Source organism: Saccopteryx bilineata, chromosome 3 (assembly GCF_036850765.1).
Source record: "Saccopteryx bilineata isolate mSacBil1 chromosome 3, mSacBil1_pri_phased_curated, whole genome shotgun sequence".
NCBI lineage: Eukaryota > Metazoa > Chordata > Mammalia > Chiroptera > Emballonuridae > Saccopteryx > Saccopteryx bilineata.
In genome coordinates, this window is record NC_089492.1 from 79,542,431 (window position 1) to 79,556,787 (window position 14,357).

General features: G+C 48.6%; 1 protein-coding gene across 2 annotated transcripts in view; it reads left to right on the forward strand.

The window, feature by feature from the left end:
- E2F5 (E2F transcription factor 5) overlaps positions 1-14,357 on the forward strand; it is a 16,827-nt gene continuing 2,470 nt past the window's right edge. For both annotated transcript variants that reach the window (XM_066266430.1, XM_066266431.1), the window contains exons 1-6: positions 1-254; positions 6,925-7,034; positions 8,223-8,384; positions 9,562-9,605; positions 11,019-11,083; positions 12,455-12,722. In XM_066266430.1, the coding sequence (XP_066122527.1) occupies positions 42-254; positions 6,925-7,034; positions 8,223-8,384; positions 9,562-9,605; positions 11,019-11,083; positions 12,455-12,722 (862 nt within the window). In that variant the 5' untranslated portion in view covers positions 1-41. The remainder of the gene's footprint in view (positions 255-6,924; positions 7,035-8,222; positions 8,385-9,561; positions 9,606-11,018; positions 11,084-12,454; positions 12,723-14,357) is intronic.

Here is a 14,357-nt window from a genome sequence, read left to right on the forward strand (position 1 = left end):
TCCTGCCATTTAAACTCGGCGTCGGCGGGGCTCACTCGGGGATGGCGGCGGCCGATCCCGCGAGTTGTGGGCAGCCGGCGCCGCAGGTCCAGGCGCAGGGCCAGCGGCCGCCCCCCGCGTCCCCCTCGCCGCCATCGCAGCTTGGGGGCCCGGCGGGCGGGAGCAGCCGGCACGAGAAGAGTCTGGGGCTGCTCACCGCCAAGTTCGTGTCGCTGCTGCAGGAGGCGCAGGACGGCGTGCTAGACCTCAAGGCGGTAAGCGCCGGCGGGGGAGGGGCCGCCCGCGGGGGAGGGGCCGGCCGGACGCCTCTGGATGCCGCGTGGCCACCGGCGGCCGCTCTCCACAAAGCGTTGCGTGTCCGGCCCGGGCAGTGGGGCTCGGTGGTCCGCGTGGCCACCCCCCCGGTTCGTGGGGCGCGATGGTCTCCGCAGGCGCCCGTGTACAACAAACAAAGCATTTAGCCGCCCACACCGCGTGAAAGAAGGAAAAACTGACCCCACCTCTTCCAGCCAAAGTAAGGGTAACAAAACTCTCCTTCCCATCCGCTTTTCATCGGCCGGCGGTAGGAGGACGTTTGGTGTGTGACTTTGGGCGGCACCGGACAAGGGTGCTCGCCGTGTCACGGGAAGGGCTTTTCAGTCCCTCTGAAGTCGCCTGTGTCCTGGGGCGCGCCCCGCCCTAGGCTCGAGCTCAAGTCCTTCAAAGGACGGCGTGCCCACACGGGGATCTGACCCCCAGCCAGCGGTGCCAGGGTACACAGAGCCCAGGGACAGGCGCAGGTGCCCACTGAAAAGGAGCTCCAAGTAAACCCAGGTGACACCAAGTACCAAGCAGTCAGCTCAGTCTGTCCTGATCCCGGGCTCGCACTGAGCCTTATCCCCTCACACCTGCCTGGACGGCGCAGGCGCTGCCACCGGAGCATCCTCTGGGACCTGAGATGGCCCGGGGTGGGGTGTGCAGGCTCTCGCACACCGAGGTCGTCGGGGTTCAGTGAATGGCCGTGGTTGTCTTCGTGGCCCAGCTTTGAACGAGGGGCCTGCTGCTGTGCGTGGTTTGCATCCCGAGTGTTTCCTGGAGTGTCCCACCTGTGCGAACTCCTGTTCTCATCTCCCCGCAGGCCCTCCTCCGCCCTAACCTGCCTTATGGCACACTCACCATAATACTTAGGTGGTCATGAACTAAAACGCATTCTATTTAAAGAATTTCCAAGTAGTCATGAGGATGATGTTACAAAACAGCTTGCAAACTACTGTTGAAAATCTATAAATTCAACTGTAGCCTGTGCCTCGAGAAATAGGAATAAGGCAAGTTTGGGAAATAAACCTGAACTCTGAGGGCAGACGTTGAGGGCTTCTCCCTACTCTTGCCTCAGAGTGTGAGGGAATATGACACAGCTGAGCCCTACCTGCCCTTGGGGTCTTTGGCTCCTTCCTGTTTTATGAACTTGCTCTCCTGGAGTCACAGGGGCAGTGGATTTAATATTTAATCACAATTTCCTAGAAGTTCAGAAGTTTCTGCAGTAACATTGTCTTATTAATGATTTTTTACTCCTAGAGAACAGTTTTTTTGAGTATCATTCTTTTTTACATACATATGAAGAAAATATTCACTTACATATATTTTTCACTTATTTATGTATATATGTATAAAATCTTATATATATATATTACATTGAAGTCTTTTCAATGTTCTGCACCATAGTAAAACATCATTAACACTTTTTTTGTTGTTTTTCGTCAACACATTTTTGGCAATACATTTTCTCTAATGTGAAATTATAAAATCACATTTTTTTCTTATATTCTTAACTTTGGCAGATCTATTAATATTCTAACAACTATCATAAGTTGATGTTTTGGGGTTATACACTTATTTTTTGAGAGTTAAACATTAAACATCATTTTTGTGATTATCATGAATATGAAAAATTATACCAACCTTCACACCCACATATCCTGGGGACCATAAAACATCCACGCCCACATGGATGTTGTTTCTAACTTCTGACTTCACTACTGAAGAATGAGAACATGGTGCTGGATCTTAGCAATGCATTTCTTGAGTAAGACAATAAAAATGAAGTTCCACAGTAAAAGCTTATGCAGTTTATTAAAAATCAAAAAATAAGAATCGGAACAGCCTGACCTGTGGTGGCGCAGTGGATAAAGCGCTGACCTGGAAATGCTGAGGTCGCCGGTTCGAAACCCTGGGCTTGCCTGGTCAAGGCACATATGGGAGTTGATGCTTCCAGCTCCTCCCTCTGTCTCTCTCCTCTCTAAAAATGAATAAATAAAATAAAGAAAAAAAAAAAAAAAGAATCGGAACAAATTTAAAGAATATACACATGGAAATATCCTGAGTCCTGAGGTAGGAAATGCCCTGTAGGTGTTTCCAGGACAGACTCCTGTTGTGCCAAGTGCTGAGTTAGAACTAAAGCACTTAGGTGCTGCTTCTGGGGGAGCCTTTGTGCCCTTGAAGTAAGTTACTTGTTCCTTGGGTTTTAATTTCCTCACTGATTAATGTCCCCTATAGTCTGGGTGAGGACACACATCAGCCTTCTCTGGGAACTTGCCCCTTGGCAGCCACCTAAGTGATCTCTTTTTTCTACGGAACTATTTCATTTTTTTAAACCTTATTCTACAACAAGTCAGCCACAGTCCCAAGCCTTAGACGTATATACAATTTTTTTGTTTTTATTATTTTTGAATAAACAAATAAATGGAAATGAAGATCTTCCTGCTTTCAGACCATTTCATACATTCTAGACTAAACCACCTGTGGACCAGCGGTACCGGAACTGTTTCTTCAGGACAGTTGTGAAGCCTGAGAGCTGTTGACTGCACACCATATATTTAACTCTTTTAAAAGTATGCAAACCTTTTGAAATGTTTTGCCTCAAATATATTTTCTGGATTTATAATTAATGCCAAATTCCACCTGAGTAGTCATGAACTCTCTGAATCTGCTTCCTATGAAACAGAATGATCACTACTTTACATAACAGTTGTGAGCATTGAATTAGATAACGTCTGTGAAATTAGAAAACACAATTATCCTGTTACTGGCTTGTGAAGAATCTATATTAATGATCTCAACAGTGTTAGAAATTAGCTAAAATCTTGAGATTGGCATAGTCCATTGTGGGGCACAGTTTAAAGTGAGTTGCCTCATATTTTTAAAAATTCTTATTAAAATATTTCATCACCTATCTTGCTGTGTCACTTGGGATCCGACTACCTTACTTTTGGGACTGTCACTGTGTGTGTGCATGTGTGTGACGAATTATATGTAACGTCTCTTGCACGTTTGTGGTTTGGATGCCAGCCGTCCGTGCAGTCACATTCATTTGTGAAGCCCAAACATTGAGTGCACGTGTTCTGAGAGCCATGGTCCCGAAGAGACAGCGACACCTGCTCTGCAGGTGGAGAACCTGGGAGACTAGGTTTCTCTGGTTACTGTGTTGTGCTCAGGACCTCGTGTCCCATCAGAACATCCTTGGGTAAACGGGCTGCAACTCACCCAGAGCAAGCAAAGCTGCCGGGGATCTGTCCCTGCCCCAGAGCGCACACGGGGGCTCCAGGACTCTCCTGGGAAAGCCCAGGTGGGCTGGAGCCTCTTCCACACGCGTGAGGTATCTCATCTTCTAATTCATTGTCTGTCCACCTCTTGGCAGCTCCCCGGCTTGAACTTTGTTCCACCTTCAGGCGTCACTTTACTCACCATTGGTGATGTCAGAAGAGGGTTTAATGTTGGGAAGGAAGACCTATTCCCCTCTGAGGGTTGTTTGCTTGTGTATTTTACAGAAAAATTAAATGTGTCTTTCAGGGCCCTGTAGGGTCACATCCTGTAACAGCAGGTACAACCTTTGTAAGGAGACCTGACGCATGTGACTGCATATATCCAGCAGTGGCAGTGGCCAAATGGGAGAGGACGTGCCGCTCTGCCCTGTGTGTGCCCGTCACTACGCTGTGTGGGCTCCAGGGCTGCGGAAATCAGTGGTGCTGGCTCGCAGTGCAGCTCCCCATGCTCACTGGTCCAGCACTTCTGGTGCTCGCTCTCCTCCTGGAGGGTTTCACTGTCTCCTGTCCTCAGCCCTGGCTCCCCTCCCCCTTCACTGCACACCCTACTGATGGGAGAATAAAAAGCCTCCATAAGGAGAAGTCTCACTCCTCCCTACTTGTCTGCTTTGTACCTGCATCTTGGAAAGAAAAGAAAACACTTCCTGGAGAGACCCCATGGTTGAGCCCCTGGCGTTGCCCGGCTTTCCCCCAATTTTCCTGACATCTCTTCTCCATTATCGCTTTGCCCAGACAGCGGTGATGTGGTCCCCAGTTGTCCTATAGTCATCTCCATGGGTGTCTGTGCTTCTCTGACTCCCCTGACAGCAGTTCTTTTTTTTTTTTTTAAGTATTACAGTATTTTCTTTCTTTTTTTTTTTTTTTTTTTTACATAGGCAGAGATAGACAAGGACAGACAGACAGGACCGGAGAGAGAGATGAGAAATATCAATCATTAGTTTTTCGTTGCGCGTTGCGACTTCTTAGTTGTTCATTGATTGCTTTCTCATATGTGCCTTGACCGCGGGCCTTCAGCAGACCGAGTAACCCCTTGCTGGAGCCAGCGACCTTGGGTCCAAGCTGGTGAGCTTTTTGCTCAAGCCAGATGAGCCCGCTCTCAAGCTGGTGACCTCGGGATCTCGAACCTGGGTCCTTCCACATCCCAGTCCGATGCTCTATCCACTGCGCCACCACTTGGTCAGGCCTGACAGCAGTTCTTTTTTTTTTTTTTTTTTTTTTTTTACAGAGGCAGAGATAGGGAGACAGACAGACAGGAACGGAGAGAGATGGAAGCATCAATCATCAGTTTCTCGTTGCACGTTGCGACTTCTTAGTTGTTCATTGATTGCTTTCTCACATGTGCCTTGACCGCGGGCCTTCAGCAGACCGAGTAACCCCCTGCTGGAGCCAGGGACCTTGGGTCCAAGCTGGTGAGCTCTTTGCTCAAACCAGATGAGCCCGTGCTCAAGCTGACGACCTCGGGGTCTCGAACCTGGGTCCTTCCGCATCCCAGTCCGACGCTCTATCCACTGCGCCACCACCTGGTCAGGCCTGACAGCAGTTCTTGACGTGGTTACCCTTTCTCACTCTCCTTGGCTTCCAGCACCCACCTCTCTCCTTCTCTGACTCCCTCCAGTCTGCTCGTGGATCCCCTGGCGTGCCCCACTCCAGCCTGGCTTCCTAAGGCTGATGTGGCTGCTAACATGCTGTTCTCCAGAAAGTGCTGTCCCAGTATGCACTCTGTACATGTTGGCTGTTTATGAGGTCGTGTGCATAAAGAGAAGAGTATTTAGGAAATAATGGTGACTTTTGGAAATCCAGGGTTAAATTTGGTAGTTGTTAAGCGGTAAGAAATTTTTTAAATCCAGCTAGAAGTGAGCTGTGATGGTTCTTCACCTAACGGGTCATGCAGACATGTCCCGAGCTCACCAGTGAGTGGTTGGGTGGCCGTAAGCACCATTGTGTCTGAGCACTTGATTGGGGACCCAGCAGTCCAGGTCAAAGGAAAGTGAGAAACGTACCACAACTCCGATTTCTACAGTTAACTTTGTATTGACTACTGCTCCCCAGGAAAACAGCCTCGCGCTCCCAATAGAAGCTGAGGGTACATAAACCGGAGGGTTGCTGCGCACAAGGGAAGAGAGACCAGGCCAGACCTGGGCAGAGAGCCTCACTCCTGGTTCTCCCTTGTCTCTGCCATGTCCCACTGACTCTCCCACCCACTGTTCGAGGCACAGTGTCTCACTGAAGACCTAAGCAGTAACTAGTCAGGAGTAGCCTAGCCATTTTGGTACACAATAAATGAATGGCTAGAACCAGTTTTGCACTTAACAGGTTCCAGTGCCTGTCAAGTGAGCTGTTGATCACACTTGTCCCATGGAAGGAGGGTCCAGCTTGCAAAACAAAGGGTTTTGTAGGAGCTACTTTTTTATGGAATCAAAAAGTAGCAATGCCCTGAGACAGCTGGTTACCAGTTATGAAATGTTCAGTGCTGTTCACTAATATAGATAATATGCTGTTCTCGGTAAGGACACAAAGGTGTCCTTTTATGACTACCACGAGTCTGAGAATGTGACTCCCGTTCAGGTAAGCTTTGCCTACTCACTCTGAGAAAGAGCTGTGGGGCCCTCCGTTCTTTGAGTTTGCATGCCTTTTATTGGGGAACAAATGTCAGAAATGTGAGTGGGAACTAGATACATAGAGGAACTGTCAGCATCCCTGAATTCAGTCAAAACTTGGACATTTTTGTTGATCTTGTCGAACGTGAGTCAGAGCACCAAACCCCTGTGCACTGTTGCCCATGCCACCTCAGGCTAGCGCGTGACTACTTGTTGATTTCATGCTGTGTTGGTTTTTACTGTGAGTTTGAAAAAGATGATAGTGTATTTTAGGGTCTTCATATGTGTGTATCCTTCAGAATTCACCCCCAAATATGTTGACTGAATTATTTTAAAAGTTGCCGAGATACAATTTTTCAAAGCCTTCAAGAAGAGTTGAAGCTGTCTTTAGGCAAGACTGTTTACAAACAGAGAAATGAGATAGGACGGAACAGGGTTGGCAGTTTGCAGCCCTTAGGATTAGTCCGTGAGGTGACATGAGGTTAGTCTCACTGTTCTTTATTTTTGTGGGCTTTGTGTCGTGTCCTTCTATTTCAACATCTGCTGGCTTATAAATGGAATAATTTCTTCGGTCTTCCCAGGGTGTGAGAGCTGCTTTGAACACACCCAGCATTGTTCCAAAGCTGCCCGGGCCAGATATGGGACTGGGCTCTCATGCTGTGAGCTTAATAACCAACCCTTTTCGACTTTAAAATATGATTTGTAATTTGTGTGGTTGTTCTTTGTTTCCCCCATTTTTTTTTTAACAGGCTGCAGATACTTTGGCTGTGAGGCAAAAAAGAAGAATTTATGATATCACCAATGTCTTGGAAGGAATTGACCTGATTGAAAAAAAGTCAAAAAACAGCATCCAGTGGAAGTAAGTTACACACCAGGGCTCCATTCTGCAGCCTCACCTCTTCTTCCCAGTCTGACATCGGCCTCCCCACCAGCCGTCTCTCCTGAGTCTTCTGTGTCAGCTGTTCTCAGGTCCCTCTGCTCCTGCCTCTCAGGGCTTCTGTGCATGTCCCCGTTTACTGCTTCTGGGTTAGGCTGTTCCCTTGCTCTCTGCTGCTTAATTTACACTCTTAAAATTAAAACTGTATGTTCTACCTCAGGTCTGCATTTGGCACACCCTGCACACTGCTTTGTGTTACCAATCCCTTTCCACCCAAGTGTTCGTCAGCTGATTGACTAACATAAATGCCTTGAGAGCAGGAACTGTCTGACCAGGTGGTAGTGCAGTGGATAGAGAGAGCATTGACCTGGGATGCTGAGGCCTATGTTCGAAACCCGAGGTCGCCAGCTTGAGCATGAGATCATAGACATGACCCCATAGTCGCTGGCTTGAGCTAGGGATTATTGGCTTGGCTGGAGCCCCTGGTCAAGGCACTTATGAGAAGCAATCAGTGAACAGCTAAAGTGCCACAACCACGAGTTGATGCTTCTCATCTCTCTCCCCCTGCCTATTCCTGTCTCTCTCTCCGTATCCTCCCCCTACAAAAAAAAAATTTTTTTAATAAATAAAAAGTGAGAGCAGAAACTACATCTTATACAGAAGAATTTGCACCTTATAAACAGTTAATGACGTGCACATTGTCCTCTGTTAACTGTGCCATGGTTGTATGTTTGAAATTGACAAATACTTTCTGTTTTGTAAATTTGTCTCCTCTGGCCTTAGTTTTCTTTTTTCCCTTTAGTCAAAATCCCACCAAGATATTTAAAGACTATAATTTATTTTACCTGTCTCTCAGTCTACACGAGATGTCCAAGTGTGACTGTTTGGTTGCGACATCATTTTTGGTGCATTTGTTATCAGCCTGACCTTCCAGATGACAAGAGCCACTCTAAAACATATTAAAAATTTTTGTAATTTCATTGTTCTTGACAAAAATATTCTAAGCAAACATGTTCAGAAGTGTGGTACTTAAATTTTTTAATCTTTGATTTTTAGAAGAGTAGAGATTTTCATCTTGAATGTATTGCCAGTTAAGTCAGTTTTATTTAGGAATCAAGTGACGTTAGCCTGGGTCTGATCTGGGAATGTTAATTCTGACCTGTCTTTAAGAGGTGTGGGTGCTGGCTGCAACACTAAGGAGGTCCTAGAGCGTCTGAGGGACCTTAAAGCCGAGATTGAGGACCTGGAAGTGAAGGAGAGAGAACTTGACCAGCAGAAGTTGTGGCTGCAGCAAAGTATCAAAAACGTGATGGACGACTCTATTAACAGCAGATATCCTTTTCCACAGCTACACGTGTGCACAGCCAGGGAGGGCGTGCTGCTGACATCCTTCAGGCTGAGGGTCAGCAGGTGGTTCTGCTGTGTCTAGAGATATAAGTATAGGAAGTAAATATGTAACATTTTGTTTCTAATAATTTGTTTTTACCTTTTTAAGTTATATAGTTTATCAAATAATATCAGTCCTGTGATGTCTCCCTTTGGGCTGCCCACTGACAGGAGGCGCCGTACCAGCCACTGTGCTTGGTCTGTGAGCTGTAGACATCATTGTGAAGTGTGTAGGTTATTGTATGTCATTATGTTCTGTGCTCTGAAGTGGCAGACATTCAGCAACTCTCAAAAGTGTTGAAAAATTAATTTTGGTATGAAAATGAAATTAGGCCTGAAATCAATCCAGGATACTTTCTGCCAGATATTAACTCAAATATGGTGCCTCCTGGAGGGCGGGGTCCCCAGCTGGTATGTCTGTCCCATTAAGATGAGTGATGCACTCTGTTTCTTACAGTCTCTGTTCTGGGTGTGTCTGATGCTCTAGATTTCTGAGCGTACCTGTGCTTTCTGGAGCATTTTACCTGCATCGATCTTGTACCCTTGTGAGCTTCTGATGAAGGTACACAGTTGTGTTTCCTGTTGTCTTATCCTCGTTGCACATGTCCATGGTCTTACTGTGTTTTTCCCATGGGTGAGAGCTCCGTAAGCTCTGGGATTTTCAAGCTATGCCTTGTGGAGCCCCAAGATTCAAAACCTACTGAACTAGCTGATCCTGGACTTGGCTGCACTGCTTTCCAAGGTTCTGACCACTCCCAGGGCCCCAAGCCACAGCCCAAGAAGGTTCTGGATGTGGAGGCTCCTGTGGTTCTGGTATTTGTTTCCCATCAGTACCCCCCCCCCCAGAGGCCTGTCTCTGTGAGGAATATGTGTTCCATCTGTCTCCCAAGGGTCCTCAGATGTCACAGAAATCTAAAGTAGCTTTTATCAGAGCATAAGCAGACCCTCCTCTTGGGAACCGCTGTCTTTGCTTTTTCAGACTGAAGACTTCTGTTATTTCTTATCTCACCATGTGTGAACCCTGCAAGCATTTGGGTGTCTTGTTTATTTGTACTCAGATTTGTTATCTTAATGGAAATACCTAGACCTTGATGCAGATGTTCCTTAATTCTTATGACAGTACGTTTTCCTATGTAACTCATGAGGACATCTGCAGCTGCTTTAACGGTGAGTATGTCCTCCCTCAGATCAGCTCTTTACTGCAGTGATTCAAAGTCCCCTGTGCTCACCAGCTTGTTATGGTCAGGAGTGGGCTTATCCCCCTGCAGTGAGCTGCATTCAAGGCACACTCACATTTCTGTTCCCGTGGCAGTAACTTTTTTCCATAGCTCACATCACTGTCTGTTGGTGGCAGTAAACTTGGTGGGAGGGGCAGCTGCACAGAGCAGGATTCACAGTCAGACACCGAACTTGAACATGAACATGGTGCTCATCAGCTCTGTTCATGAAACTAGCGCATGTGCTGGTCACAGATGGAATGTGGAGAAAGCATGAGGACAGTTAGGGAATCTGTTTATAACAAGACAGTTGTTCCTCGCCCCAGTCCAGCCACCTCGGTTCACCCCTGAAATGACATCATGGTGGATTGGTAACTAGGAGGGCAGGGCCATGTGCCCGTGATTATACCTAACACAAGTATGTGAGATTGTGCCCACGCTGTAGTTTTATCACGCCTGTCACTGACTCTCCAGGTGGACGTGTGGCTGCCGCTGTACTTGGCCTCCATGTGGGACATCTTCCTAGTCTTCCGCAGAGATGGCTGTAGGATTTGGCTTCACAAGCAGGCTCACTTAAGCTCAAGATTTTAGTGTCACACCTCATCTCTTGTGTCACCATTTTAATAGTTTAAATATTCCAAGTAAACAGTGTGTCTTAGTTGAGGTTAAAAGGTTTCCAGAGGCCCTGGCCAGTTGGCTCAGCGGTAGAGTGTCAGCCTGGCTTGCGGGGGGACCTGGGTTCAATTCCCGGCCAGGGCACATAGGAGAAGCGCCCATTTGCTTCTCCACCCCCCTCCCCTCCTTCCTCTCTGTCTCTCTCTTCCCCTCCTGCAGCCAAGGCTCCATTGGAGCAAAGATGGCCCAGGCGCTGGGGATGGCTCCTTGGCCTCTGCCCCTGGCGCTAGAGTGGCTCTGGTCGCGGCAGAGCATCGCCCCCTGGTGGGCAGAGCATCGCCCGTGGTGGGCGTGCCAGGTGGATCCCGGTCGGGCGCATGCGGGAGTCTGTCTGACTCTCCCCGTTTTCAGCTTCAGAAAAATACAAAAAAAAAGGTTTCCAGAATATCAGCCTTAACATGAGACCAAGAAAAAGCAAAATTAGCTTGAGCTGAACTTGTTCACGAGAATAGTAGCTCTAACACTGAGTGCTGACCCTGACGAAAGAGCCAGTACACCTGTGACCTCACTTATCCTCAGAACATCACTGTGCAGTGAGTTAAGAGTCCCTGCTCAACAGAAGTGAGAACCCTTGCTCCACCCCGCCTGGGACTCCAACCCGAGCTTCTGTCTCCAGGGTACGTCCTCTTGGCACTCTATTCCTGGATCAATGCTATTTTCTAAAACTTAAAAATATTTTTTATGACAGGTGACACACTTTTGGCCATCCAGGCCCCTTCTGGCACACAGCTGGAGGTGCCCATCCCAGAAATGGTACGTGGGCAACTCGGGGAAAGTGTATCCGCTGTTTGGGGAGGCGCTGTGTGTTCTCTCATGGAACAGGAGCTGATTCTGTGTGTGTAGACACTAAAGTTGTCTGTTTGAGGGTATTGATACTGTATGTGGATGTCTTCAATACTATAGTGAAATTGTAGCTGGGACTGAATGAATTATGTGACATTTTTTTTTTTATTATCAAGATGAGTCATGATATAGTCAGTAATCTTAAAACACCACTTTGACTATATCCAGAACTGATGCTCCAATCTTGACTGAGGAAGATTTTCAATTTAAATATCACCAGTAGGCCCTGGCTGGTTGGCTTATTGGTAGTGTCGGCCCAGTGTATGGAAGGCCCGGATTCAGTTCCTGGCCAGGGCACACAGGGGAAGCACCCATTTGCTTCTCCACTCTTCCCCCTCTCCTTTTTCTCCCCCTCCTGCAGCCAAGGCTCCACTGGAGCAAAGTTTGCCCAAGCACTGAGGATGGCTCCATGGCCTCCACCTCAAGTGCTAGAATGGCTCCGGTTGCAGTGGAGCAACGCCCCAGATGGGCAGAGCATCGCCTCCTGGTGGGTAGGCCGGGTGGATCCCAGTCGAGCACATGTGGGAGCACACGTGTCTGCCTCCCCACGTCTCACTTAAGAAAAAAATTTTAAAAATAAAAAGTAAATATCACCAGTAATATTGAATATATTGCTTTAAATTGCGTACTTTTAAAATCATTTTTTTGCTCATTAAGTCAAACATATATAGTGACTCTGCTGTATGTAAGTGTCATGATTGTAGCTTTGGAGTCAGAGTTTACTAAAACAAATTGATTTGAACACTGTACCAGCCAAAGTGGGGGTAAAAGAAGGCCGTCTCTGCCACCTGCCTCCTGCCACAGCCACTCTAGAGGGGTGTATGCAAGCGTTGGTTTGACTGGATTCTGACGCGTCGAGAGACAAATAACCATTGGAAATGCAGGGACGTCACACTCGGTTGTTTGTGCTTGCGGAACAGAAGGGAATTTGACGTGTGATAGCTGCCGTTTAAAACAGCACACGGAGCTACCACATCATAGGGCCTGCACCTGGGAGGTGTCCCTGCACATAGGCAACATGAGGAGTGATCATTACATTGAACACGGATGGTTCCAGAATTCTACAACTGAGAGTATTTGATGCTCAGATTTTGAGAAAAGTTTCCCTTGGGGGCTGGGCAGTACGGCTAGAGCCTCTGTGTCCCATCCCGTTCTTGGTCTCTGCTCTCATGTCTGACTTACCTCCTTTCTCTGTTGTGTGGATTCAGTTAGTCCCTAGGAGCTCTTTCTGATTTTTAATGTTAATGTTTATTCTTTGATTTATTTCCAACCACTTCAAAGGGTCAGAATGGACAGAAGAAATACCAGATCAACCTGAAGAGCCGTTCCGGCCCCATCCATGTGCTGCTTATAAATAAAGAGTCCAGTTCGTCCCAGCCGGTGGCCTTTCCTGTCCCCCCACCAGACGACCTCACACAGCCCTCCTCTCAGCCCTCGACTCCCCGGACTCCACAGAAGCCCAGCCCGTCCACTCAGAGCCCACCTGGGCAGCCCTCCTCCGAAAGGGGTCAGGGCCTGCAGCACATGCCAGCCACAGACCTGGCATCAGGTGGGCAGAGCCTTCATGTTAGCAAGTCGAGCATTTCTGAATCTGTCAGTTGGCATGTGACTCTTATTATCTGATACAGGAGGAAAACAGGAAGCTTCGTTTAATCAGCCTGTGTTAGTGTATCTTTGTCCAGCAAGGGGACATGTTTTTTGAGGAAAATTTTAAGAAGATCCTGCCTTTTTATATTATTTATTATTAATGTTTGTAACTGTATGTGTTATCATATGAAGATTTTAATCCTGTTAACTGCAGATTTGTTTAAGATAAGTATTTTTTACACACGCGATGTGATTGTCTATTCAGAAACATACCATGGGCTAGAATATCATGCAGTGAAAACTATGTAGAACTCTGAGTACTCAGCAAGGGAGTGATGTTTCATAGTGCAGTTTTCTCTAGTATTCTATCTTTCAGAAGTAGCCAGATTGGTTGCTTTAGTCCCTGTTACCTACACACGTCTGCTTTTATCTGAGGTTACTCTGTAAGGTTATCTTAGCAGCTCCAGGACAGATTATTGACGTGCTCTAAACAGCCAGGCTGCAGAGTGCAACGACACATGCCTGCTCCCTTCCCTTCCCCAGGCTCATTGCTGCGCTCTCAGGGTGCCCGCCCCCCTCTGGGCTCACTGCTGCACACTCAGCGTGCCCACCCTGCTCCTGGCTCACTGCTGCACACTCAGCATGCCCGCCCCCCTCTGGGCTCACTGCTGCGCTCTCAGGGTGCCCGCCCCCCTCTGGGCTCACTGCTGCACACTCAGCGTGCCCGCCCCCCTCTGGGCTCACTGCTGCACACTCACCCGCCCCCCTCTGGGCTCACTGCTGCACACTCAGCGTGCCCGCCCCCCTCTGGGCTCACTGCTGCACACTCAGCGTGCCCGCCCCCCTCTGGGCTCACTGCTGTGCTCTCAGGGTGCCCGCCCCCTCTGGACTCACTGCTGCACACTCAGCGTGCCCGCCCCCCTCTGGGCTCACTGCTGCACACTCAGCGTGCCCGCCCCCCTCCGGGCTCACTGCTGCACACTCAGCGTGCCCGCCCCCCTCTTGGCTCACTGCTGCACACTCAGCGTGCCCGCCCTGCTCCTGGCTCACTGCTGCACACTCAGGTTGCCCGCCCCCCTCCAGGATCACTGCTGCACACTCAGCGTGCCCGCCCCCCTCCAGGGCTCACTGCTGCACACTCAGGTTGCCCGCCCCCCTCCAGGATCACTGCTGCACACTCAGTGTGCCCGCCCTGCTCCTGGCTCACTGCTGCACACTCAGCGTGCCCGCCCCGCTCCGGGCTCACTGCTGTACTCATCAGGAAAGTGTAGCTGCTCAGTGATGACAGTCCCGCATGTCTGGAGAGAGTGCTACAGATTAATCACAGCTGTGCTGTGCCCAGTAGTTTCATTTTGCCTTTGGGATGTGACCTGGGACGTGGGGGAGTCTGCTATCCTGATAGCTCACGGCAGTGCAGGGTGAGGCTGGTTAGGTCTGATGCATACGCATGAACTTGTGTCCCTGCACCCCTCCCTCTGCCTCTCCCTGTAAGGATCTGCACCCTTATCCATGGGGATGCGCAACTAAGTCTGGTCCTTAAAGAGCCAGTCCTGTAAGTATGATGGTGGTGAAGAAGGCAGGCAAGCTTTATAAGGCA